The sequence below is a fragment of the Nilaparvata lugens genome, chromosome 1, assembly GCF_014356525.2.
Source record: "Nilaparvata lugens isolate BPH chromosome 1, ASM1435652v1, whole genome shotgun sequence".
NCBI classification, from domain to species: Eukaryota; Metazoa; Arthropoda; class Insecta; order Hemiptera; family Delphacidae; genus Nilaparvata; species Nilaparvata lugens.
In genome coordinates, this window is record NC_052504.1 from 36,988,076 (window position 1) to 37,014,051 (window position 25,976).

At 35.5% G+C, this 25,976-nt stretch overlaps 2 protein-coding genes across 9 annotated transcripts in view; one reads left to right on the plus strand and one right to left on the minus strand.

The window, feature by feature from the left end:
- Window positions 1-25,976, minus strand: part of LOC111043328 (gamma-1-syntrophin) — a 127,159-nt gene that overhangs the window by 45,111 nt on the left and 56,072 nt on the right. The window contains exon 1 of one of the 8 annotated variants that reach the window (XR_005570431.1): window positions 4,380-4,550. The exons of 3 other annotated variants lie outside the window; for them this stretch is intronic. Coding sequence is in view for 2 of the 5 variants with exons in the window: in XM_039420731.1 (XP_039276665.1) it covers window positions 4,380-4,419 (40 nt within the window). In the remaining 3 variants the exon portion in view is untranslated. Of the gene's footprint in view, window positions 1-4,077; window positions 4,618-25,976 lie in introns of those variants that run through there. 4 more of the 8 variants (XM_039420757.1, XM_039420764.1, XM_039420731.1 and 1 more) reach the window with 4 other exon arrangements.
- Window positions 3,130-25,976, plus strand: part of LOC111064387 (hairy/enhancer-of-split related with YRPW motif protein) — a 48,109-nt gene continuing 25,262 nt past the window's right edge. Inside the window, exon 1 of the mRNA XM_039420781.1 lies at window positions 3,130-3,188. The gene's annotated coding sequence lies outside the window, so the exon portion shown is untranslated. The remainder of the gene's footprint in view (window positions 3,189-25,976) is intronic.

A 25,976-nucleotide genomic window follows, 5' to 3' on the forward strand; every position in this document is an offset into this window, starting at 1 on the left:
GTCGCGGGGAAGCTACAACATTTGAATACGTTTGACGTCACATTTCAGTTCAACGAATATTTTCTTCGATGCACCTTCAACCGAAATAACACTAACGTTACGCAGATAAAGTCTGCGCGATACGCGATACAAGTCTAGTTCTATGATCAAGTTTTTATTACAGTAGTTATTTGAAATAATCAAGTCTGTCTACGTCCAAAATAACTCAGTTGTAGCTTGTAAAATAAGTTTACGACTACACTTTCAAACTGAGATTTATCGACGACGTTGATGCTTTCTGAAACTTTACGGTCTATCAACCACATGCAATTTTGTAGAATGATTTGCATTGCTGACTCATAGTAATAAGGTGGTGACAGCAAGTATTTTATTCTCAATTCATTGCCAAAAAAACTGCAAAAATTTGTTGGTTGTTAAAAGACTTGTAGTTAAGATTCTCTGAAACCAATCAACTTCGTTTACTGGCAAAAGAAGCACGAAAGAAGCACTAGGCCTATCTAATTTTCTAAAAATACTATTTTGTAGAAGTCAAGTTTAATTCTCATTATTTTTCCAAATTTCTTCTAATTGGTATTTTCATATAACTGCAGAAGGCAATAAGGGTATATTAGTATAATTATTATTAGTGTATTTTTATCATGTACAGCAAACAATTATGTCTATGGATTCACACAGATTTATTGCAGTACAATTTGAAATAAGAGGATTCATGAGCACTCTCTCTCTCTCCCTTACACTCACTCCAACTCTCACTCTCTGGTCTCACTATTGGTAGAGAGTTAGTGGGGAGGATATTTTTAATATTCTTTCCGAAGAATGGACATTGATATGTCCAAAGCTCCGCCAATTTATGTAGGTGCATAACAATATGATTATTATCTATAGTTATTATATTACAAACTGCTTTTTCATACCATATACAGTTCAATAATTATTTTCTTAGTCTATATTATGTAAATTCATCAATAATTTTGCTGTATTGTAAGCCATTGTATATAAGTGTATAAGCCAGTATATATTGTAATCTACATAAATAAAGTACTCAATCAATCAATCTCTGGTAATGAGTGATCTATTTTTTAATTTTTACTCTTACACGAAAAATTATAAAGCCTGCTATGCGAGACAAGAGCCTATTTTGACTAAAATCCATAGCTACTGTATCTGATGAAGTCTAGCAAAATAACAACAGGCTCAATGGTTACAGCCCATTAGACTGAAACCACGTTTCATAAAACATTTTGCAAGACTGGAGGTGCTATAATGATATTTCTATCTAGAAACTGTTGTATTATTCATTTAGAGCAAGGTCAATGAGACTAATCACGTTACATAAGAGGTAGGCAGGTAGGCCTATTCCAAACGACTCGAAGAAGGCCTATAGATCTTTGTGATTTAAATTGCTATTCTGCTGATTAAATAACATTTCCATTGCGTAATTTTTCAGGCCAAATGTATAGGTCGATGAAATCATTCAGAAGCTATTGATAGAATAATCATTGAATAGACTCTGCATGAAAATTATTGTATAGGTTTTTTGTGAATTGTTCTCATTAAAGAAAATAACTAATCTTTTTTGCTAGATTTTCAATGTTGTTTATCTAGTGGTTGTATATTCCATTCTATCTTCTATTGAACTTCTATTTTGTCTCATATACTCTACAGTTCTAATACATAATTTGGTAGCCTTAATAGTGAAGCATGATAAAGCTAGTTGTTTTTTGAATCTACCAATTTTTCACTGTTGAATTAAGTTTGTTACCATTCTAGTGATGACAATGTCTAATATTCCTCTTTATTTGGTTTTGAAACATCTAAATACAAGACTTGACCTATTTGGACTATGTGTAACCTTATCTAAATTCGGAGGAATCTTTTCTTTATCTAAAAGAGAGGAATAACACGAGGATATCTTACTTTTCCTTTTCCTATAATTGTAATGATGTAGGTTACTATTGTAAGAGTGAAGCATATTTTAAACCTGGTATCTACTATATCTTGTAATTTTAAATTGAGTTATTGAAATACTCTTACAGTTACAGGAATTTTCAAGAAGAATATTGGAGAATACTTTTAGCAGGTACAGACACTAAAAAGTCTACAAATCCTTGTGATACTGCAATTATTTTTATAAGAGAATTCTTCATTATTTCATGTAATAAGTATCGCTTATTTGGATCTCATAATTTTTAAAATGAATCATTTCGATGATGATTTGTTTATTTTCTTGAAAATTAATTCTATTGCTGAAGCTTGTAACACAGTATAGTAAAGTACAGTATACAGTAATCCTATTATAGTAATTGTTTGTATATATTTTTTCGAGAATTGGCTCTTAAAATGTTTGGCTCTTAAGACGCTACACGAGAGCGACTCATGTCAAGCTTTGATCGAATTTCTGTTTCCTGAAGAAATTGCGAGAAATAGACAGAGGGAGAAACAATGTGGAATATTGTTCACTCCGTTGTTCTCGACTGAAGTAGGCTAGAATGCGATTCGGGAAGCCATGAAACCAATTCTGGCCGATAATTAAATAGATAAATTTTGACAGACAATTTCCTCCGATTTTCTTCGCTCTTCGGAGAGTTTTCATCACCCAGAATTAACTCAGCTGTGAAATTGCCTTGCATTCAGTCCTCTTATCAATATTTACTGATTTACTGTTTGCAAAGACGAATATCAGTAAGAAATAAGCTGCCAATTTCAATTTGTTGTTTTAGCTGTTCTATCACTGAATAATGCTCTATGGATCGAATATGAATGTTGAAACCCGATTTTGTCTTAAAATTAAGAATCTAAGTTGAATTCAGCTCCGTGAATTCCCATCTCAATGAAGAAATAGAAAGTAGTATGTTGGAAATTATCACCAAGATAGCGACTATTTGATTATAGAAGATGATCTAAAATGTAGCCTATTAAAAATATTTGATACATATATATATTTTTTCAATGTATAATATTTTCTTATTATATTATATAAAATAATATGAGATCTAAAATATATTTTCAAATATAGAACACCACAAATTTAAAGAAGAAGAATAATTGCAATATGGCATTGAGGAATGTTGAACAAATGCAAAACTTGAATATCGACATGAAAAAAAGTATATTTGTATGGTTTTTGTAGGTGAGTCCCTATCATCCCTATCAACATGAAGATGAAGATTCTTAGAGATCAACATAAGGTGAGAACAAATCTATGGAAGTCTAGAATAAATCTGTATAGAGGAATTGTTTCAAAAAGGATGCTATTTGAAAACTTAGTGAATAAAAATAATATTGGAGTATTTTTTCTCGTGATGCATAATTTTTCCAGATGAAAATGCTAGAGAAGACAAGATAGAATAATGTTATGAAATGAACGCTACTTTCAGTTTGAAATATTCTTAGGGCCTACAAAGAAATATTAAACAACTTCAGTCATCCTAGAAGAAACTGCACTAGATGGCAAGGCGTATTACATAATATAGGACTAAAAGGGGTGAAACTCACCCGATTTCTGACTTTTTATTCCTTTCATTGAAAATCGATTTTGAAAATGATGTACGTATTTTTTAGTCATCTTAAAGTAACATACTATTGATCCATATACTATATCCATCCCTCAAACATTCTTCTCTCATGAATAAAACTGCATGGATTGCCTTATTGTATCAGTATCAGAGTGTGAAAATAGTCTTCTTACGGGTTCTAATGGGACTATTAATACTTGATCGGCTGAGCTAAGTGACAATAGTCACAATACAAAGCTGATTGATAATACTAATACTAGTTCAGTCTTCTCTGAAATGAAATATTGTTACGTTTTCTCAATTAAAATTGTGAGATATAATGATAAAATCATGTCACTGTTTAAAACAAAAAAATTTATTCAATTGAGCTTGGTTGTTAATTATAAAAGGTATGCAGGATGAAATAGAAAATTTGGTTCCTTTTTCAGACTGAACCCCTGTTATTGTAAAGCCTCAATCGCCAGTCATTGCTCCCTATCCAAAAATTTAGTTATTTAAAACTAGATTAAAATCGTTTTATTCGTGTTAAACTATATTAGAGACTTGTTTACAAAATACTCACTGCCAAACAGTAGTAGGGATTGCTTTGGAAGCAATGATGAGTCTAGAGGTTTCGCCGATTAGTATATTTACACACAAATCGCTAATGGACTCAATTTAGTTCTAAATTTATCGTTAAATCTCACTCGTTCTAGACACTCTTGTGTTCAACAGAAACAGTTTTCGGCTTTGAAACAGTGATTATTCACTCTGCTCCGTCGCTCTCCAACCCACGCAAACAACATCATGTCAATTCGAAATGATTCAATCGATCATGAAAAGTGTAGGATTATGATAAGGTCGTTGTATTGAAGGTTGACTGACCTCGGAGTAATAGTTTGGTAACACCATTACGACCGGTCATGCGATTGCGAGGAGGTTTCGGTAACCGAGAAATAGTATTTTGATAAGAGATAGTTTTATGTGAAGGGGAGACGAGCCCGCGTGCACATTCCGTAGCAGTTGCGCGCGCGCGCACACACACATCAGCTGACTGGCGGACTGAATGACCAGAGCCGAGCACATCAGACGTCGCCGGCTCCGAAAAGCCGCGCCGTACTGCGCTCAGCCGCCGATCAATACGCAGCTTGTGTACCGTTTAGTTCTGCCGACTGCCACCAGCGACGCCACCACTCAGTAAACTTGACCGAGTTATCAAAAAGTACTACGGCGTGAAATGTGGGCGTGAGAGATAAATTTGTTGGCCGATTCTTTGTAGCTCCATTCAAAAATAATCATCGCTCGCAACTTCGTGCGTTATTTTGGCCCATGCAACTTCACGAGTCATAACTTTTGTATTTTAAAGAGTTATCTCCTTGTATCAAAAAATCTTAAATTCAAATAACAGAAGAATGAAGAATGCATTCATTTTTGCGTCATTTCAGTGAAGATGACTGATAACAAGGTGGAATAATCAATTTTATCCAGCAATATTGTAATTGAGAATATTTACTTTATTAATATGTATATATTTTTTTATATGGCAAATAAACGAATTTGAATTTGAATATTTTTCATTCAATCTACCTGCTACAAGCAGAGACCTTTTCTGAAATTCACAGAGGAGAAGAGGTAAATATGACGTATCTGAGTTTAGTAACAGATTTGAATTGTGGACTTTACTAAACTGTGTTGGAGTAGAGGATTCCGTCAGTTTCTGAATCTTATCAAGATCAAGAATTTCAATGAGTACAAGAGATTCGTGAAGAGCTCTTCCCAATATATTGAATTGAATTGAATGACTGCCTTTATATTGACCTAGGAGGGCGAAGTTACAGCACAGTCGGCCCTCTCTTACACTTAACCATCCAATACAATACTAAATCATGATTTAACAACGATACTCAGTAGAAGAAAAATGAAACAAAACAATATTTCTTATGAAAAAATAATAATAATGAGTGGATTAGTTGAATAAACTTATAAATTAGAGCATTCTTAACATGTAAAATGACAAAGATCTGTTAGGAAATAAATAAAAAGTTTATGACGAAATGATGAGATCGAAGAAGCAAAGAAAAAATAACAATATGGCTACAAACCTTATAAGCAAGATGAGAAAAATAAGGAAATTGATATTAAATACTTCTAGCATGAAATTAATTAAGAGAAAAATCGTGTATCTTACTAAGAGGTTAAGAGGTTATAATATAATAAGAGGTTTCACAAGTACATATAGTTCAAGGCTCGCCCAATAACATCAGATATTTTTCTCAGTGTTGTAGAATCTTTCATGTTTTACCCAATCAACTCTTCCTTCTGAATTCAGACAACCCCAGTTGAGAATTACTGCTTCATAAAAGACAAATTTGTAAAAGACAAATTTCATATCAAATTGATAATAACAAGAATCAAACCGTTCCATAGTTCACCATCAAAGCCCTGTTGTTGATAATATCAAGTTGGGCCTAGACCCTACAACGACGTTATTGATGTGTCTAATTGACGAAGCAAGTAGCATGCAACGTTGCCAATTATGTATTTTGATGGTGGTATTGTGGTTATCATCTATCACAGGCAGAAGGCAGATCCAGAATCCAGAAGGAAGTGGTTTGCTTGCAAACTTGCCGAGACCAAACATCAAATGTTGAGGCATGACGGTGTGAGGGGGTATGACCTCACTGCTGATGCAGGGCAATGGTGACAGCGGTGGGGTGGGGTGGGTTGGGGTTGGATGGGGCGGCGTGGTCGTACAAAGTGCCACAAACATCGTCTGCATCCTATAAGAACAGGGCCAGTGCGGTTGCTAGTAATTGTGGCCCTATGAGTGCCTTCTGTCTTGTTACACTGCACTTGAGCACCACTTGATTACTTGGCGACAAATTCTTCCTCGCATAACAAGCAAGAAACTACTTATTCAAATGACTTCATTTGCAACTTACATGACAGTCGTTCACTGAACAGACTGGAGCCTGCTTACTTGTGTTGACAGTCCTTAGAATAATAGTTTCGAATTGAACTTACTGTACTATTTTTTTTTTTTAATTGGAATAAAATACATTTTTAAATTGAATTCTCATAAAGAAATTTTAAAGGTAAGTCTACAAATATTTTCTAACCTCAAAATGTTTTATTGAGATGGGAAGTAGTATGTGTAACGCTAGTCCGCCCCCACACGGTGCACATTGGATAATGCTAAATGGACTAGCACTAGCTGGCGGTCAGACAAACTTTAGTTCTCCTGACCAAACACAACACAACACTATAAATTTGAAATCACATACCAATTTCAAACTCAAAAGTTCTTTTAAGGACTACCAGACAAGAAATCTTGGGCCTTCAGTCCGGATTTGCCATTTGAATGTAGAGAGTATAAGTTATTCTAAAAGTCAATATCTTTCAAAGCGTTTGAGACAAGACAACATTGACCTGGTTGCCATTCAAGAAACACACTGTAGCTCTGAAGATCAGCTGAAAGGAAGAGGTACTATACCTGGCTATGACCTACTTGGTGCTACATACCATAATGTATATGGAGTTGCAACCTATGTGAGATGCAATATAGACAATGCCACCCTAATCTCCACCTCAACAGACAATGACATCAATGCTGTTGTAGTCAAGATAGGAAATATCACAGTGACTAACATCTACAAACCACCTAACACCCCATGGCCAACTGCAGTGATCCCAATTCAGCCTCACCCTGCAGTTTATTTAGGGGATTTCAATAGTCATCATGAACAGTGGAAGTATAGGGACTGCAATGCAAATGGTGAAGCTGTGGTGGAATGGGCTGAAAGTGGAAATCTCAATCTTGTGTTTGATGCAAAAGACCGGTTCACATTTAAATCTGCAGCTTGGAGGCAGGAATACAATCCAGATCTATGCTTTTCCTCATGTGATAACAAGGGCCAACCACTTCCAATCACCAGACGAGTTCTCTCTGACTTTCCAAACAGTCAGCATCGTCCAGTTCTCATAGAAATAGGTCACCAGGTCCCACTTGTGACTTCCACACCACATCCAAGATGGAACTTCCAAAAAGCTGACTGGGAAAGGTACTCAAAAGAACTTGATAAATGCCTGGGTTGGATACCTCCTCTAAGTAAAAATTATAAACGATTTGTTGGGGCAGTCATTAGTACAGCTAAAAAGTGCATCCCAAGAGGATATCGCAGAGAATATATTCCAGGCTGGTCCCAGAATAGTGATGAACTTTATCAAACCTTCTTGGAGACGGGTGAGCAAGAGGTGGCAGATGAACTCCTTCATAGTCTTGATGAGGCAAGAAAACAGAAATGGATGAATGTGGTTGAGAACATGAACTTCCAAACCTCAAGTCGACAAGCATGGGCTCTTCTAAGGAAATTGGGCAGTGGAGCACCCATGGAAAGACAAAAAGCAGGTGTCTCTGCAAACTCAATAGCATCTCACATAGTGGAAACATCCAGAGCACAAGTGGACAGAGAACACTCGACCAAAATAAAACATGAGCTGAGCCAACTTAAGAGACAGGCAACAGAGAGTGAATTCAGTCTACCTTTCACCCCAGAAGAAATCGCATCAGCTCTCAAGCATGTAGCTTCTGGAAAAGCACCAGGATTTGATAGTGTAAACCCAGAATTTCTAGTTAAATGTGGAAAATATGCAAAGGTATGGCTGGCTAAATTCTTCACTGATGTTATGCAAACTGGCAATGTACCCAAAGAGCTGAGGCAGTCAAAGATTATAGCAATTTTGAAACCAGGAAAACCAGCAAACTCAGCAAAAAACTATAGACCAATTGCATTACTGTCGGTGGTGTATAAACTACTGGAGAGGCTAATCTATAATAGAGTATGCCAGAAAATATTTGAAATCATACCTGTTGAGCAGGCTGGGTTCAGACCAAACAGGAGCTGTGTTGATCAAGTTCTATCACTTACAACATGCATTGAAGCTGGTTTCCAGAAGAAATTGAAAACATCTGCTGCCTTTATCGATCTATCAGCAGCTTATGACACTGTTTGGAGAGAAGGTATGATCTATAAGCTCCTAAAAGTGATCAAGTGTAAAATAACAGCTCGTCTTGTGAATAATATGCTGAGTGATAGAACTTTCAAAGTCATCATTGGATCTGATATAAGCTCACAAAGGAAACTTAAGAATGGTCTGCCTCAGGGCTCAGTTCTTGCCCCTCTCTTGTTCAGTCTGTATATTGCTGACATGCCAGAAACCTTGACTAGAAAACATGGCTATGCTGATGACTGGGTATTATCGACACAGTGTAAATCATTTGAAGAGTCAGAGGAAATTCTTACAGATGACTTGAGAGAGATGGGTAGGTACTTTCGAAGATGGCGTCTCCAACCAAATGCCAGTAAAACAGAAGTTGCATGCTTCCACCTGAACAATAGAGAAGCTAACAGAGAGCTAAGAATTCAATTCGAGAATAGAAGCCTTAAACACAATAAGGCTCCAAAATATTTGGGCGTGATACTTGATAGGACACTTTCATTCAAAGAGCACCTAACAAAGACAGCAGAAAAACTAAAAACCCGAAACAATATTATGCAAAAACTTTGCGGAACATCATGGGGAGCTTCAGCATCTACATTACGCTCTACAGCCCTAAGCCTTGTCTTTTCAGCTGCTGAGTACTGTGCTCCAGTCTGGATGAATAGCTCTCATGTTCATAGGGTTGATGTTCAGCTAAATAACTCAATGAGAATGATAGGTGGTGTTCTAAAATCTACCCCTGTGGAATGGCTCCCGGTGTTGAGTCACATCCCACCCCCAAATCTTCGACGCATGAATGCCCTTACTAGAGAGTACAAGAAGATACAGGAAAATCGAAGCCTGCCAATACATGAGGATATACAAGATGCCAATCAGAGACGTCTGCAATCTCGTAAGCCACCGGTTAGGACGGCAATTACAGCCTTAGATTCAGGTTTCCGTATAACTGAGGCCTGGCAACAAGCGTGGTCAGCAAAGCAGAACATTGACATCCCATTTGTAACCAAAAGGCCACCAGGCTTCGATTTGCCTCGTAAAACATGGTCGGCATTGAATAGGGTACGAACTCATCATGGTAGATGTGCCTATCTGATGCATAAGTGGGGGAAGGCTGACTCCCCTTTCTGTGAGTGTGGAGCAGTCCAGACTGTGAGACACATAGTGGAGGAATGTCCCAGATCAGCATACACAGGTGCACATGAAGATTTCATTGCAAATAAAAACCCATCAAATCTTTCATAACATTTCTCCCATCTTCAACTGCTCCACAGCAAAATAAACGACCAGAATTCTTTCTTATAGTGAATACAGTATTCAAGATGAAAATTTGATGAATAAATTTCAAGTATGAATTAATTTTAATGGATTTCCGGGATTGAATGTGAATTGCAGAACGTTATAAATACGAATACAGCTATTTCTTATAAACTGAAACAGTTTTCTCTTTTTCAGACTAGTTTAGAAAGTTTTGAGTCAGTTTCATGGAAATCACTCAATTCCTGGACTTTATGGATCCCTGATTCAGTGTAAATCAGTTCTTGGTGTAGTTTCAAGTCTTGAACTTGTTGCAGAATTTAGTTGAGATATCCTGGTAAATAGAGGGAAGGATTCACCAGCTTCCATCCCGACCCCGCAAAGCATCCCTTCCGGTTGAACTTTCAGTTTGGCTTACATGATTAATAATTTGGAGGTAAACCTATACATCATGGCTTCTAGTGAGTACTTATTGTAATAGTAAAGCATCCCTTCCGGTTGAACTTTCAGTTTGGCTTACATGATTAATAATTTGGAGGTAAACCTATGGCTTCTAGTGAGTACTTATTGTAATAGGGCTAATCGCGGCCTTGAAGCTATTCGAGCATTTAAGGTTGAACAAGGATGATACATACACAGGAGTCACACGCAGTTATTTATACCAGAAAAACTTCTATAAGATCGTTTTTTACGCTTATGCGTACGCAACAGGCGGACTGTTGACAGCAAAATAGACATAACGGACTTGAATGCAGTAAGCTTCACTTCCTCACTCGTCCATCATAATATGACCCGTTCTACCATCAACGCTCCACCCCATAGAAAAATCAGACATGAAACGACAAGTGTACAAGTGTCCGCGGCGTCATTCTATATGGATAGAACTACCAGAACACTCTAAAAGTATCGTATATAAAGAAATCAAATTTTCATTGTCATTAAAAAAATCGGGAAACAACATCATCTTCATGAAAATTGATATACTGGCTAGGCTACCCACTTCAAGTACTTGCTATGTGAAGAGTACTGAGCTACTGACTCTTCGTCATTTGCCTCCAGACTTTTCATTCTTGCCTCTTTTGTTTCAAGATCATGCAAGTTATCATGCTCATCTAGAATAATTGCGAGTTGAGTGTAAACTTGTCCATTGATCCGATACATCAAACATTCAATGTTGTGAGAGTATAAATCGAATTTTAATATAGTATAATCAATAATACATGAGTGGATCAGAGAATGAGTCTTGCGAGAGAGCGAGAGTGAGTTATGATCTAATAATTTGATCACAATTTATTTTTCTCCAACAAAATAGTTAGTTTGCGTTATATGTGATAACCCAATCTATCGTTTATTGTTTTTGAAGGGACGGATTCAAGGATCCAAAGGTTCAAAGAACCCCACACGTCAACCGAAGCCCAAGTAATATGTTAGTTAGACAAACCAATACCTATGTCCTTTACAAGAACCAGGGGTTTCTCCCTATACTAACATTCCATTCATCACCTGGTTGCAATCCTTGTCACAATCCAGTGTGATATGCTTGGCAGTCTCTTCAGACTGATTAGTCCCGATACCTACGTGAGTTCCCCTCCTGGCCATTTTGTAGGTCCTTCAGCTGAGAGAGGGGACGCCAAACTGCCTCTAGGGCGCCCGGCTCCCGGCCACCTTCGACTCAGCCTCTTGACCCACATTTGTGCCTGGAGTTTCACCCATCTCTGGTCTCTTGGGTTTTCTTTTTGCCCCTCTGAAACTCTGAAGGATCAAGAGCCTCACCTCTCCCAAGAAGTTTTGCCTGAATGGCCGCCCTTCTTTGAGCAGTGGTGAGTTTTGGCCTCTCCATCCACAAACCTACGTGAGTTCCACTCCTGGCTTTTTTGTAGGTCCTTCCTCTGATAGAGGGGACGCCAAACTGCCTCTAGGGCGCCGGCGCCCAGCCAACCTCGACTCAGCCTCTTGACCCACATTTATGCCTGGAGTTTCACCCATCTCTGGTCTCTTGGGTTTATCTTTTTACCCCTCCGAAACTGGCCTGATGGGGCAGATTCCGTGGGTTTGAAGGCAAGGCAACTTCTGGAGTTGCCTCGAGGTCCATTTTAGTCGCCTCCTACGACAAGCATGGATGCTGTGGGTGAATTCTGGTTTTCAACACATTCTTGAGAACGATGATCGACTCAAAGCTCCCCCAACCCACAGGGGGCAACCCAATCTAAGTATTTAAGTATACTGTATTTCATAACTGGATACAGTATTGCAAATCTCGGTCCGTGAATTCTCCAATACTCGCGAAGCCTATCATACATTTTCCCGAATCTAGACTAGTTGAGTTTTTGACATCTTGATAAAACGTGTATGGCTTTGTTATCTTGGTAAACTTAGGGATAACTTCCCCTTACAATAGAGAATACTATTGCAGTAAAGTAAAAGCAAAAAACGTTTTTATGATTTCTAGTAGCAGAATAATGCTTTACTATTATCTGCATTGTATTTTTACCATCCCAGAATTACTTGTGAGAACTTCTCCATCCTTGTTACTTGCTTCCAGAACTCAATGACTCAACTCCATCACAAAAACTGGACTAACAATATTAAGAATGCAAAGATTCCATGTGATTTGTAGAATATGAAAAATGGAACCTACTGCCAACCAATACATTGACTCATACAAATAGTCGTTATCTCTAGAATCATCCTGTCCTGTAGATTAATTTTGTGATTGGCGTGTAGAAATTAATTTTATTTCTGAGCAAACCACTTTCTTTTGTTGCGTACAGGTGATTATTCACAACTCAACAGTGATGTTGCCATTGGCTGTTACATTTTCGTAAGTAGTCTTTGTTCTGATCGAAAGCGAACGATTTTCGTGAAGAGACACGCACTCGTCACGTTGAAAAGAAATATAAATTAGGAGATTAGGCCACGTGCTTAACGCGTGGCGGACGCAGATTAAAGTTAAACAACTTTGGCGGCCCTAACCTAAAAGTACCCGAACTCGAACCCCACCCATTGCTTGTCTTGTCAGAAGGCAGCGGGGTACTGTTATGTAGGCAAAACGCTGGCCGTAAATTGATTCCGACCTGATGTAAAGCCCTTACTTCGGCAACGATGAAATTACTTTCGAGTCCTACAAGTTTTATACATATTGGTGCACACACGCACGCACGTGTGGTGCGTCTTTCTGAAGCCCTAGAAGCAGGACGACCCCAATCAAGACAAACACAAACTGGCAGCAGTTGATGCTAAGCTCGCCTCAGTCGGCCTGGAAAGGTCAGTTTAATTTGGGTCCTCTTAGATAATCTTTATCATGTGAGATTATTGATATTACCAGGACGCAGCAGGCTTTGATGATGTGATTCAGAACATATTTCATTTCGACTAATCACGATCAATCACTACTGGGAATTGACCAATTACTATGATAAGCTGAATACTAAATAGGAAGAACTCATCGGTGATGAATAGCTCACAATATAGAGTATTAGAGTTAATTACAATTTTGTATTCATTATAGTACAATATTATAATTATTCAGTATTATAATTGTGATTCTGTATTCCAATTTTTCAAATAAGTGAAAAATTTATCAAGTTTTCAATTTATTGTGATGCATTCTGTGATTCATTTAATCTATTTATTACGTCAACCTTTAAAATAAAAATTTTTTAATCATTACTAGACCGAAAATCAAGTGACGGAGCAGTGTGTGATTTCATAACCTTATAATACTCAGGACATCATTAACATTTTATCAAAATTGTTCTAGAGAAATAGTCAGGCTCAGCCTAGTTTTCCTCCATGGTCATAATTATTTATACCGTATTATGATTATAGTGTTTTGTACAATAACAATAAGTGAATAATGAATTATAATATTATAAGTATCAGTGGTATAATTATCATCAATGATAAATACATTTCGTCACAGAGACATCATGATGCCATTATGTATTCAAATTGATTTCATGATTATCATTTGGTTAATATAAATTGTCCAAGACATGAACAATAATAATACTGAAATAAGAAAGAACATAACACATGAACAAGAATCAATAATTCTACCACAATGCTTACCTACATGTAATAGAACGGGCTGATAATATGTATCCATATCACAGTATACATACAGTATGGAAACTTGGCTAGTACCCTGACGCAAAAATCCGCCATCTTGTTAGGAAGCGCCGCATTGTAATAGTATTGATGGTCCGGATCAATTTATTGATCTCATTCACTGCCACGAGCCAATCAGAAGACCAGGATTGGAACTTCCCAAGGTCACGTGACATGTCTAGTATTTGCGTCATGTAAAAAGCATTGGTTAGATAGGCGTTTGACTACAAGTTTCCATTCTGTACCTATTCTGTGTCCATATTTCAAGTAAGTATGGTAATTGTTGTGGCTGTGAAGTTGTATGTCAGTATATAAATTATATTTGAAAAACAGTCAGTGTTCAATTGTATTTTCACATTAATATAATTAATTGTGTATTTATAGAGGAATTGATGAAATCAGGGTATTTCGAGATAATAGCATATTAATTATTTATACTGAATATGAATTTTATCCAGCTCATTCCGAAATAGAATCCTTCTTATTGGTGTCTAATATGGTTTTTGGAGCTATTGGCTTACATGGTCTCTACATGTTTATCTGAAAATCACTCTTGTACATAGTTTGATACTGCCTGTATTTGATTATCGCCCTATTGTTCACAAATATCTGCATGAATCTCCAAGTTTGAAATAACTAGCCTAATTATTCAGTCTGCTTTATTTTTTATATGACAAAATTCTGACCAAAATGACAGGCGACCAGACAACAGGTTTGTGAAGATCTTGAAAACGCATTCCAAAATGGCTTTTCGTCTATGATTCTAAGGATCAAGTTTATCGCTTTTTTATAGAACAATGACATAACATTTTTGTCCAACTTTCTGGAATTCTTCCTTTTTCCAATGTGCATTTGGATAGTCCAACTACGTACTTCTTCCAGAAGTCGGGTAGGGATTTTTAAAATTAGTAAGATAAGCTATTAATTCCATTATTAATATTGTATCTACTATTATAAGTCTTTGAGTCTGTATATAATATTCAAATCTTATTATATATCATTATTGTTACTCTTACATTTATTTAGTCATAAGAAGATTCTACATTATTTCTTTGATAAACTAAATTGTTAAACAAGTAAATAATATAATCACTCTGTGTGGTATGCAGAAGAAATAATAAATATACCAATAAATAATATGATATAATCTTCCAAGAAATATAATCGTTCTAATGGAAAATGTATTGGAGCAAATACAGCACGGCCTACCTGTCTCATTACAGAATCATTCCTGTGTTTTTACGGGCCAGACCTTTTTTTACGGCTTTTATCCGTCGCTTTACTCCAGGAGAGTTTTTCCAAACAACGGATACATTTCTCATGGGGATTTTTGTTTATTTGAACGTCATGTGGAAAACGTGAAATAAACGTACCTTGCGGGTAGAAAAAAGAGAGAGAGTGTGTGTGAAAGAGAGAGAGAGTGAGAGAAGGAGTGTGTGTGAAAGAGAGGGAGAATGAGCAGGAGAGAGAAAATACAGCAAGTTACGTTCCACTATCACTGTATTTCATACTCGGTGTCATCTGAATTATTGAATCTATTTTCCGGAAGAGCCGGAAAACTAGACGCTTACTTCCATACTTCTAGTTTTGAATTTTAAAATTAGATTAATTTTAAATACAATGTTGAAGACTACTTTTTCGTACAAAAGTGTTTACCGTAGTCACTTATCCTAATAAGTTCAGTTGCTTTATTTAATGAGTGATTTAACTAGTTTTGTAAAACGTATGGAATAAGTAGAAGAGATGTACTGAATTCAATCATTTTGTAGAAAAACACATCAAAAATAGAATAGAAATATGCTATACTGTAATATTGTGTTGTATAATAATAACTTGGTTTTTGTTCCTTATAAGGTTATGTTGAATTCATGCATACATTTCAGCATTGGAAAAGTTATTCCTCATTAATGCATTATTATAATATGAGAATTATAATCAATTCCATTATTAGAATAGACCGACTGACATAGCAAATCATGGATTATGATGTGAATCAAATTCAATGGAAGGCAATATTGATGTTTTGATTTTCAATGAGATAATATTGTACTGTCATCGCTTATCGTTCGTAGATGCATTAGAAATTATTGGAAAATCAACTGTCGACAAATGTTCAATAAATCGATTACTAATGAATATGAATACTGTCATAAATAAAAATATAAATCTCAGTACCCTTTTTGTTATTCATTAAGGGTACTGAGATTTATATTAAAAGTAGCCCTGAAGAAAAAAGAATACTGTCATTTCTATAATTCTCGAGTTTTTATTACAATGTTCTCCTCAATGATTTCGTGATTTTCAATCCTGCATTACTCGCATGGGGTAAATATGACCTCACAGAAATTTTTTTAGTGTACTGCTTCTATCTTTGACAGCATTGAATTGATTCAGCGATGTCCAAGTAGCTTCCTGTTTCAGTGATTATTTGACAAACATGCACTTAGAACTCTGCTATGCCATTACTTCCGTAAACAAAGCCATAGTGCATTTTGGTGATGTCAGCACAGGTAGGGCTCCTACACCAATAAAAACACTAGCTGATATAGATCAGCTGAAATCAACGAGTTTTTATTGGTGTAGGACCCCTACCTGTGTTGACGTCACACGAATGCACTACGGCTTTGTTTACGGAGGTAGAGGCTATGCCCAGTGAGTATAGAATGTAATTACACAGGCTTTGTCTGTAATGGTTTTTTGTGATAAATCATTTTTTAGGCTGTTGTCTTGTCATATTTACTATACTGTAATAGATATTGATAAATGAATATATACATATATATATATATATATATATATATATATATATATATATATATATATATATATATATATATTGTCACGTGGTAATTTGAAACCACCAAATATTTTTAAATGAGCCAATGAAATGTAATAGAACTATAAAATTGGAAAGAAGGTTAGACCTATCCAAAGAGTAAATCAACTCAAATCAAGTATTATTAGCGATTAGGAGTAATAGCATTATCAACAACGATAAGAAAACATGTATTATTGTGATTTAATAATTATGAGAACCCATTGCTGTCAAGGAGTTCGTAATTGTAAAGATTCCCATAAAAATAGCTTTAATTCGAAAGAAACTTATAAAAATCTGGATCACGCGTTAGCCCAGCAGTGACGAAAAGGAGCCTACCCAATTAATTATTGGAAATAATTAATTCAATCCACGAGAACATCTAGAACTTCAGTCAGTGAGTGATAAGTCAAACCAAATGAGCTCATTTTTTCTACGTTCAGTGGGGTAATAATTAATAAAAAAGCGCTATTCCTATTAATTTGAATTAAAATTAAGAGTCACCACGTGTTGAACAATATCACATAGTTCATAAGAACATTTTATAAATTTATTTAATATATGTAGGAAGCTTACTTCCATGCACAGCCCGAATTCATTAAATCCCTGAGATCTCATGTTTGAATATTAATTTATTAATTATAAATTTGTTTGTTGAACCAAGTATAGTATATCAAACCTATAGACCGAACGGGTTTTTATTTGCAGAATTTCGTATTGATTGGAAGTCTAAATATCAGCATTAAATATAATATATTTATAAATTTGAAACATACTATTGTGAATATTAGCGAAACCTGTGATAATTACTCAGATTCTAGAAAACATTTATTTAAGTAAATTATAGTTATATCGAATATTTTATGCACATCTTTTTTATGGGAATATATTTTGTGTTTTATGTCAGCATACAAACTTATAGAATTTTTTATTATATCCTAACTCATCTTGTGTTATATAGTTTGAGCTGTTTTGGTACCAACAAATATTTAGCAGCACTTAAAATTATTGAATCAAGTGATATTAAGCTTATTCAGAGCACTCAATATTTATCATCCTTTGATGATACTCATCTCATATACCAGAATAAGTATATTAAGAAATTATATTAATAAGGTTCCAGTTATATCATATAAGGATCCAGAGAGCTTCCAGAACTGGCGTTGTAAGTTCTAAGGAATTTTGGAAGGGTATATTGGTGAATACTAGTATTCACGACGAGCGTTTTAAGAATCAACTAGAAACAACTATAGTTGGTCCTTATTATTCTCTAGTGATGCATGGTTACTGATAATCAGTCGTCAAATATTCTTTTAATTTCCTTACTGGTATTCTTCAAGAACTTCATAGAAGCAGCGGTAAGAATTACCAATCACCGGTCACTGAACCTTATGGTGATTATTTGTATTTATAAAATTCATGTTTCTACCACTGAGCTAGAGCTGAGGTTTGAACCCAGTAATTTTGCGAGCCGGAAGGCCTTAATTTTTTGTGAATTTATTCGCAAAAGAGGGAATTTAGAGACTGCTCTTATAAATACCAGAAACATCGTATTAACTGTGAAGGAATTACCATTAACAACTTCACACAATGGCACCCAACCAGTGGAGCGTGATGAAAAGCTTACCTACTCAATCTCACTATCAATGATTAATGAAATTATTGATAAACCTGAAAACTGCAAGAAGCATAATCTGAAGTTGATTCAACAAGATATATCTGATAATCTATTGTAAGTTTCTGGCTAAAATAATTGAGTTGCTCTTCAAATTAAAATTTTTCAAGCTGCATAAATACAGACAAACTATATCACACGAGTCTGATAACATAATTCTCATAATAGAGGAAAAATTGGATGGAAATTTCCATAAAAGTTATAGTAAGATTTTGATTTTGATTTTTGAATCTAGACATTGTATGCTGACCAGGGCTATAGGTTATTTGAGGCATCACAATACTGTTGTTAGTAAGGAAGATAAGACCCTAACTAAAATTTTAAGAACCATATTAGTGTAATTTGTAAGCCATACCTGTCTATTGATGTCCGTTTAGTAATATATGTACATGACACTTGAAACTTTTAACACCACACAATTTTATCCAGAATAGGCACTATCACTGAATTCATTTTGATATTTCTGAAATTTGGCAACACACTTGGCACTTTATTCGAAGTAATCCATAATAACGTCACCATGAACCAGTCGCCAGCTAACTCACAAATTTCCTACTTCAGCGACCACCCCCAAAATTATGTAGCTACGACACCGGCCACTCAACAACCTCAGGACAATGCAGCGGAGACCCCACGAGAGAGAGAGGGAGGCAGCATATGCTCCATCAATTTCGACCCGCAAAACTTGGCCCAATTGTCTTCTACGAAGATCGATAACGTCGTTGACGCGATTAATTCCGATGAGAGTCCGGCTGAGGGAGATGAGGGAGTGAGGGCGTCCAACTCGGTGCCGGCGTCTCCGCAGATCGCTCCAAGTGTCGCCGAGGGAACAGAGAGTGCCGCCACCCAATCGCCACCTGACATGACCAGTCAACCACCACCCGCCGCCACCAACCTGGAAAAACGCAATATTACCTTAGACTCTTCAGTTGGCTGTGTTACAAATCACCTAATGAATGATTCCTCGAGTGAGTTTAAACTCATGATCAACCAAGCCATGGCAGAGTTGATGAAAGAGATAAAAGCAAGCCAGGATAAAGGGGAAGAAAATACCAAAATCATACAAAAAGATGTCAAAGCTGTACAAGGAAGTGTGGAAAAAATGGAAGAGAAAGTTGAGGGAAAATTCTCTGAATTCAAGGAAGAAATGAAAAATATGATAGACATTAAAATAGATACGCAATCTACAATCATCAAAAAATTAGAGACCCGTATAGATGACGTCACCTGTCAGATAAACGAACGGTTGGATGACGTACCAAAGGAAGTTAAAAAACAGGTGGACGTATTGAGTAAGGAGCTGGGCACCGCTATCATGGGAACTGTCATGGGAAAGGTGTTAGAAAATAAGGGCGAGATAGAGTCGAAAGTGGAGGAAAATAATAAGAAAATAATAGAGATAGTCAAGGAACAAAGTAACGTGCAGGCATGTATGGCAAATTTAGCGGAGGAAGGGGTAAAATCAAGTGAGAGATACGGCATGTTGGAGAATGCCGTAGTCGGACAACAACTAAAGATAACCAAATTATATGACGAAGTGAATGAGAACATAAAAACTATAGATGATAAATGGACCGCAAGTGAAGAAAGAGTCGCCAGACTAGCGACATCCATGGAAAATATTCCAGCCAGCAGAATACATTATATACCAATTGAACCAGTAAATAGCACTCAACCTTTCCAAAATCTTGGAAAATTTGATAATTCCTACCGTCACATGCAACCCAAATCATTTGTGGACCAAATAAGAGCCGTTCAAGAACTGACACCCACCTCTTGGTTAGTATGGCGTTTCCAATTGTCCAGTCTACTACTCGGCGAGCCGCTGATGTTTTTCCAGAGCCGGATGCGAGATATCAACAGCCTGGAGGACTTCATCTCCCAGTTCCTGCAACAGTATTGGAGTAAATGTAAACAGATGGACGCATTGTCAGAAATTATTTTATGCACTTACGATAGTAGAAATAGACAATCCTACACTGATTTTATAACAGATCTGATGAGCAGAAACGATCAGTTAGACGAATCTCTAACTGATTCATCACTGGTCCACATCTTATCAAAAAAGCTTCCTTTCAATGTTCGTATGACACTGGCAGTATCTTCGATTTCCAGTTGTGAAGAACTGATAGAACATTTACATTGTATCCAGTCAGCTACTTCTGAGCCAAATTATATAAATAGACAAGCAGGAAATTTTACTCAATCTAAAAACAATAATAATAGTCATTTCAGAAAAAATTATAATAGTGAAAATTATATTGCAAACGCTGGAGCAAATGCGCAAAGTGCAAAGTACACTGAAAATAATTACAGAAACAGATTTCAATACCGAAACAGTAAACGGTATCACAAAGAAGCACATTATGACAGCAGACGTCATTGGAAGAGAAACGATAAACAGGATATAAATTTCACAAATCAGGACGATCATAATCAAAATAGCAATAGGCTAAACACATCCTATACAGTGGCATGCACAATAAAAACAGACCAACAACAACCTACAGTAAATCAACCACCAGAACAAATCCACCACCGCACCAGCCCGCCACCAAATAAAGAAGCCAAACATGCATCAAATTCGGTATGCAAAAACAACCTATATTAAGTCTGCTATTCCCTCCCGAAGAACTACCACCAGTAACCAGCCCACCACCGAAAATATTTTACAGCATTGACACAGAAATGATTAAAGAATTGCCAATAACCAAGCCTAAAAATAATGAACCACAGTCATGCACCGAACCTGTGTACCAGCATGCAATAACCCCACAACCTACCCGGTTTGAGCAGCCACCACCCAAGCATCGTTGGATTCACCCGCGGCACACTAGGTTCAAGGAGCAAACCGCTACCAAAGCAAGCCGAAAGTGTGACCGGCAGGACGACGTCGGAGCGAACCCTAGAGTCCAACACCGGAAGGCCCACCGGAGAAAACAACAAAGAAGGCCCCGGAAGAGAGGTTACCGTCCGCATGCCAAATTCAAACACCACAAAAAAGAGGCACAGGAACCAAGCGACCAGGAAAAGAAGGCAACATGCAGGGAGGAATACCGGCACCAGAATGAAGTGGATAATGATACCAACATGCACCCGAAGCACACGCGGTTCAAGCAAGCCGCTTACCGTCGTGATTGCAATTACGGAATAAAGAAAAGGAACATGCTCAAAAACAAGGAAAAAGTAATAACGGATACGGGTTTAGAAAATGATAAAGGAAGAAATTATTATAGGAAGCTATTGGAAGATGGAATATGTGCATTAAAATTTAAAGAAGGAATGAATTGTTCATTGAAGGAAAGAACATCTGTGTATTGTTCACCAAGAGGTTATGTTACAAGCTTAACAATTATGCTGATTCATTTTGTTATGACTATTAGTACGACTATGATGTCAGGTAAAAATTATGTTGCAAATATAATAATGGAGGGTAAAACGTGTGAACTAAAATCGAAAGGAATAGTACATTGTTTATCGAAAATGGAATTATACGATTGTTGTTTATGGAAAGGTTATGTTGGAAGAAATACAATAAATACATTGATTTATTTCGTGAATATTATTATTATTATGGCTGTGATAGCAATTAAAGAAAATATTATTAAAGTACTGATGAATGAGGGCGTGATATATGCTAAGAGAATCAATTCAAAAATTTTCAAAACCAATTTGAAACCCAGAAAAGTTGAGGATAGACAAAGCAAATATTCTAAATTATCCAAGATAAGAGAGCTGATGGAGAATCGGTCGTCAGAGCCGCCAAACAATTCACAGAATCAAAACAAAATATTTCTAATCTCAAGCCGTATTATCGAGACAATAAGCGATAAGGATATAAACAATAATATTTTGGTTAAACGTCATTGGCCTACCTGACAAGATATACATACCAGACGAACGCCAACAATAAACTTAATTAGCAGACGAGTATCCACTTCGAATAACAACACCTGAAAATAAAGAAATAAAAAATTTAGAAACCATCTTTAACACCTTTCTTATTAGTGAAACAAGAGAATAAATAACTTCTAATGTTAAAAGCCAACTTACCTTCATGTAGCAGGAAGAGACATCAAGATGGCGACAAGTGATGAACCGAAGCCAACGTAAACCAGCTGTCCACTACGAAAACCAGAGTAGTCAATGCCTATTAAATCATCAAAGTTGATACCCCGAATAAGAAGATCAAGTGTCATATAAATGTGAATTGCATGTAGAGATATTATAAAAATATTATATTATTATTATTTATGTATAAACTATTAAGAAAATCACTAAAATTATCCGCCAAATGATCAAACCGCATAGTTACCACCAAAAGCATTAATCCCAAGTCTCAATGTATTAGAGGAATAAGAAGTTCTTGTTGATAAAACCTACCAAAGATTATCCTTAAAAATATCCATTATATGAAAACAAAGCCCAATTTCTGCAAGAGAATGAAATGAAAATGTACAAGTCACTGTTCTATGTTGAGGGAGAAAATATGTTATACTCTGCAAGTCGGAGAATTACCAGTTTGTTAGGTTGGCAATGATTTTGCACCAACGTTCAAATGTGCTTCTGGCCTGAGGGCAGAGCGTGGATTAGAAAAAAAAATTTATATTATGTATGGAGGAGGAGATAGTTTATATTGTGTATTGTGTGTAGAAGGAGATTGGCCGATGTAAGGCGTATGTATTTGAATTGAATTTATTTATTGTTGTATATGTTGTTGAATTGTTAGGAGGTAGGATTCTCAGTAGAGTTATTAGCAGACTTTGTAACATGTATGATTTCTGATCCAAAACCAACTGGATCATAAAATTTATATTATATTCTCGAATTGTCGTTTTAAATCAGAAATCAGAGGGCGTTTTGTGTCACGTGGTAATTTGAAACCACCAAATATTTTTAAATGAGCCAATGAAATGTAATAGAACTATAAAATTGGAAAGAAGGTTAGACCTATCCAAAGAGTAAATCAACTCAAATCAAGTATTATTAGCGATTAGGAGTAATAGCATTATCAACAACGATAAGAAAACATGTATTATTGTGATTTAATAATTATGAGAACCCATTGGTAAGATCAAAAAATTATAAAGCGGCATACTTATTATTGGCGGATTATAAAAAAAAAAAAAAAAATAAAATGCATGAACATTGAGGTTAGAGTTACTTGTTTACGTTTTGAAAAGAATTAGTCGATCTTGGATAAATCGATAATTATTAGAACCAATACTGAACGAATCAGCTGATTATTCGATCAACCCATATGACCGGTTGAATCATATAAAATTCACTCATAAAGGATATATTATGTATACTAAAGGAAGTCGATGTGTAGAAATACAAACAACTATTATTTCTGTATAAATATTTATTATAATCCAAAAAAGCATGATAAATCAAGAGTATACAAAACTCATATAAAAACTAAATGTATTATCTATTAAAATCGTATGTTACGATTTATTTATGAATTCAATTTAAGATAAACACTCCATATATTTGTATAAAAACTTCTTTTATTTAATTTTTTCTATTATAAAGCCGAGGAAGCCCTGATTCCCAAGGCAACCAATTATATTGAGTCTATTAAATTGAAGGCCAATCAGAGAGTAGCTTACAGAATTATTCTAGGAAGAGGCAAATTTTTCTGAAAACCTCTTTCTTCTGGCTTAAGATCCTGACCGGAGAGGATGCACATGGAGTTTAGGGTTTTTTCTTCTTCCTTTTAAAAATTTTTAATGAACTATTAAGCCAAACCCTTTTTTAAATGTAATGTATGTTTGTTGAATGTTAATTATTTGTGAACTCAGTGCTGTCAAGGAGTTCGTAATTGTAAAGATTCCCATAAAAATAGCTTTAATTCGAAAGAAACTTATAAAAATCTGGATCACGCGTTAGCCCAGCAGTGACGAAAAGGAGCCTACCCAATTAATTATTGGAAATAATTAATTCAATCCACGAGAACATCTAGAACTTCAGTCAGTGAGTGATAAGTCAAACCAAATGAGCTCATTTTTTCTACGTTCAGTGGGGTAATAATTAATAAAAAAGCGCTATTCCTATTAATTTGAATTAAAATTAAGAGTCACCACGTGTTGAACAATATCACATAGTTCATAAGAACATTTTATAAATTTATTTAATATATGTAGGAAGCTTACTTCCATGCACAGCCCGAATTCATTAAATCCCTGAGATCTCATGTTTGAATATTAATTTATTAATTATAAATTTGTTTGTTGAACCAAGTATAGTATATCAAACCTATAGACCGAACAGGTTTTTATTTGCAGAATTTCGTATTGATTGGAAGTCTAAATATCAGCATTAAATATAATATATTTATAAATTTGAAACATACTATTGTGAATATTAGCGAAACCTGTGATAATTACTCAGATTCTAGAAAACATTTATTTAAGTAAATTATAGTTATATCGAATATTTTATGCACATCTTTTTTATGGGAATATATTTTGTGTTTTATGTCAGCATACAAACTTATAGAATTTTTTATTATATCCTAACTCATCTTGTGTTATATAGTTTGAGCTGTTTTGGTACCAACAAATATTTAGCAGCACTTAAAATTATTGAATCAAGTGATATTAAGCTTATTCAGAGCACTCAATATTTATCATCCTTTGATGATATTCATTTTATCAGCCAGAACAAGTATATTAAGAAATTATATTAATAAGGTTCCAGTTATATCATATAAGGATCCAGAGAGCTTCCAGAACTGGCGTTGTAAGTTCTAAGGAATTTTGGAAGGGTATATTGGTGAATACTTGTATTCACGACGAGCGTTTTAAGAATCAACTAGAAACAACTATAGTTGGTCCTTATTATTCTCTAGTGATGCATGGTTACTGATAATCAGTCATCAAATATTCTTTTAATTTCCTTACTGGTATTCTTCAAGAACTTCATAGAAGCAGCGGTAAGAATTACCAATCACCGGTCACTGAACCTTATGGTGATTATTTGTATTTATAAAATTCATGTTTCTACCACTGAGCTAGAGCTGAGGTTTGAACCCAGTAATTTTGCGAGCCGGAAGGCCTTAATTTTTTGTGAATTTATTCGCAAAAGAGGGAATTTAGAGACTGCTCTTATAAATACCAGAAACATCGTATTAACTGTGAAGGAATTACCATTAACAACTTCACACAATGGCACCCAACCAGTGGAGCGTGATGAAAAGCTTACCTACTCAATCTTACTATCAATGATTAATGAAATTATTGATAAACCTGAAACTGCAAGAAGCATAATCTGAAGTTGATTCAACAAGATATATCTGATAATCTATTGTAAGTTTCTGGCTAAAATAATTGAGTTGCTCTTCAAATTAAAATTTTTCAAGCTGCATAAATACAGACAAACTGTATCACACGAGTTTGATAACATAATTCTCATAATAGAGGAAAAATTGGATGGAAATTTCCATAAAAGTTATAGTAAGATTTTGATTTTGATTTTTGAATCTAGACATTGTATGCTGACCAGGGCTATAGGTTATTTGAGGCATCACAATACTGTTGTTAGTAAGGAAGATAAGACCCTAACTAAAATTTTAAGAACCATATTAGTGTAATTTGTAAGCCATACCTGTCTATTGATGTCC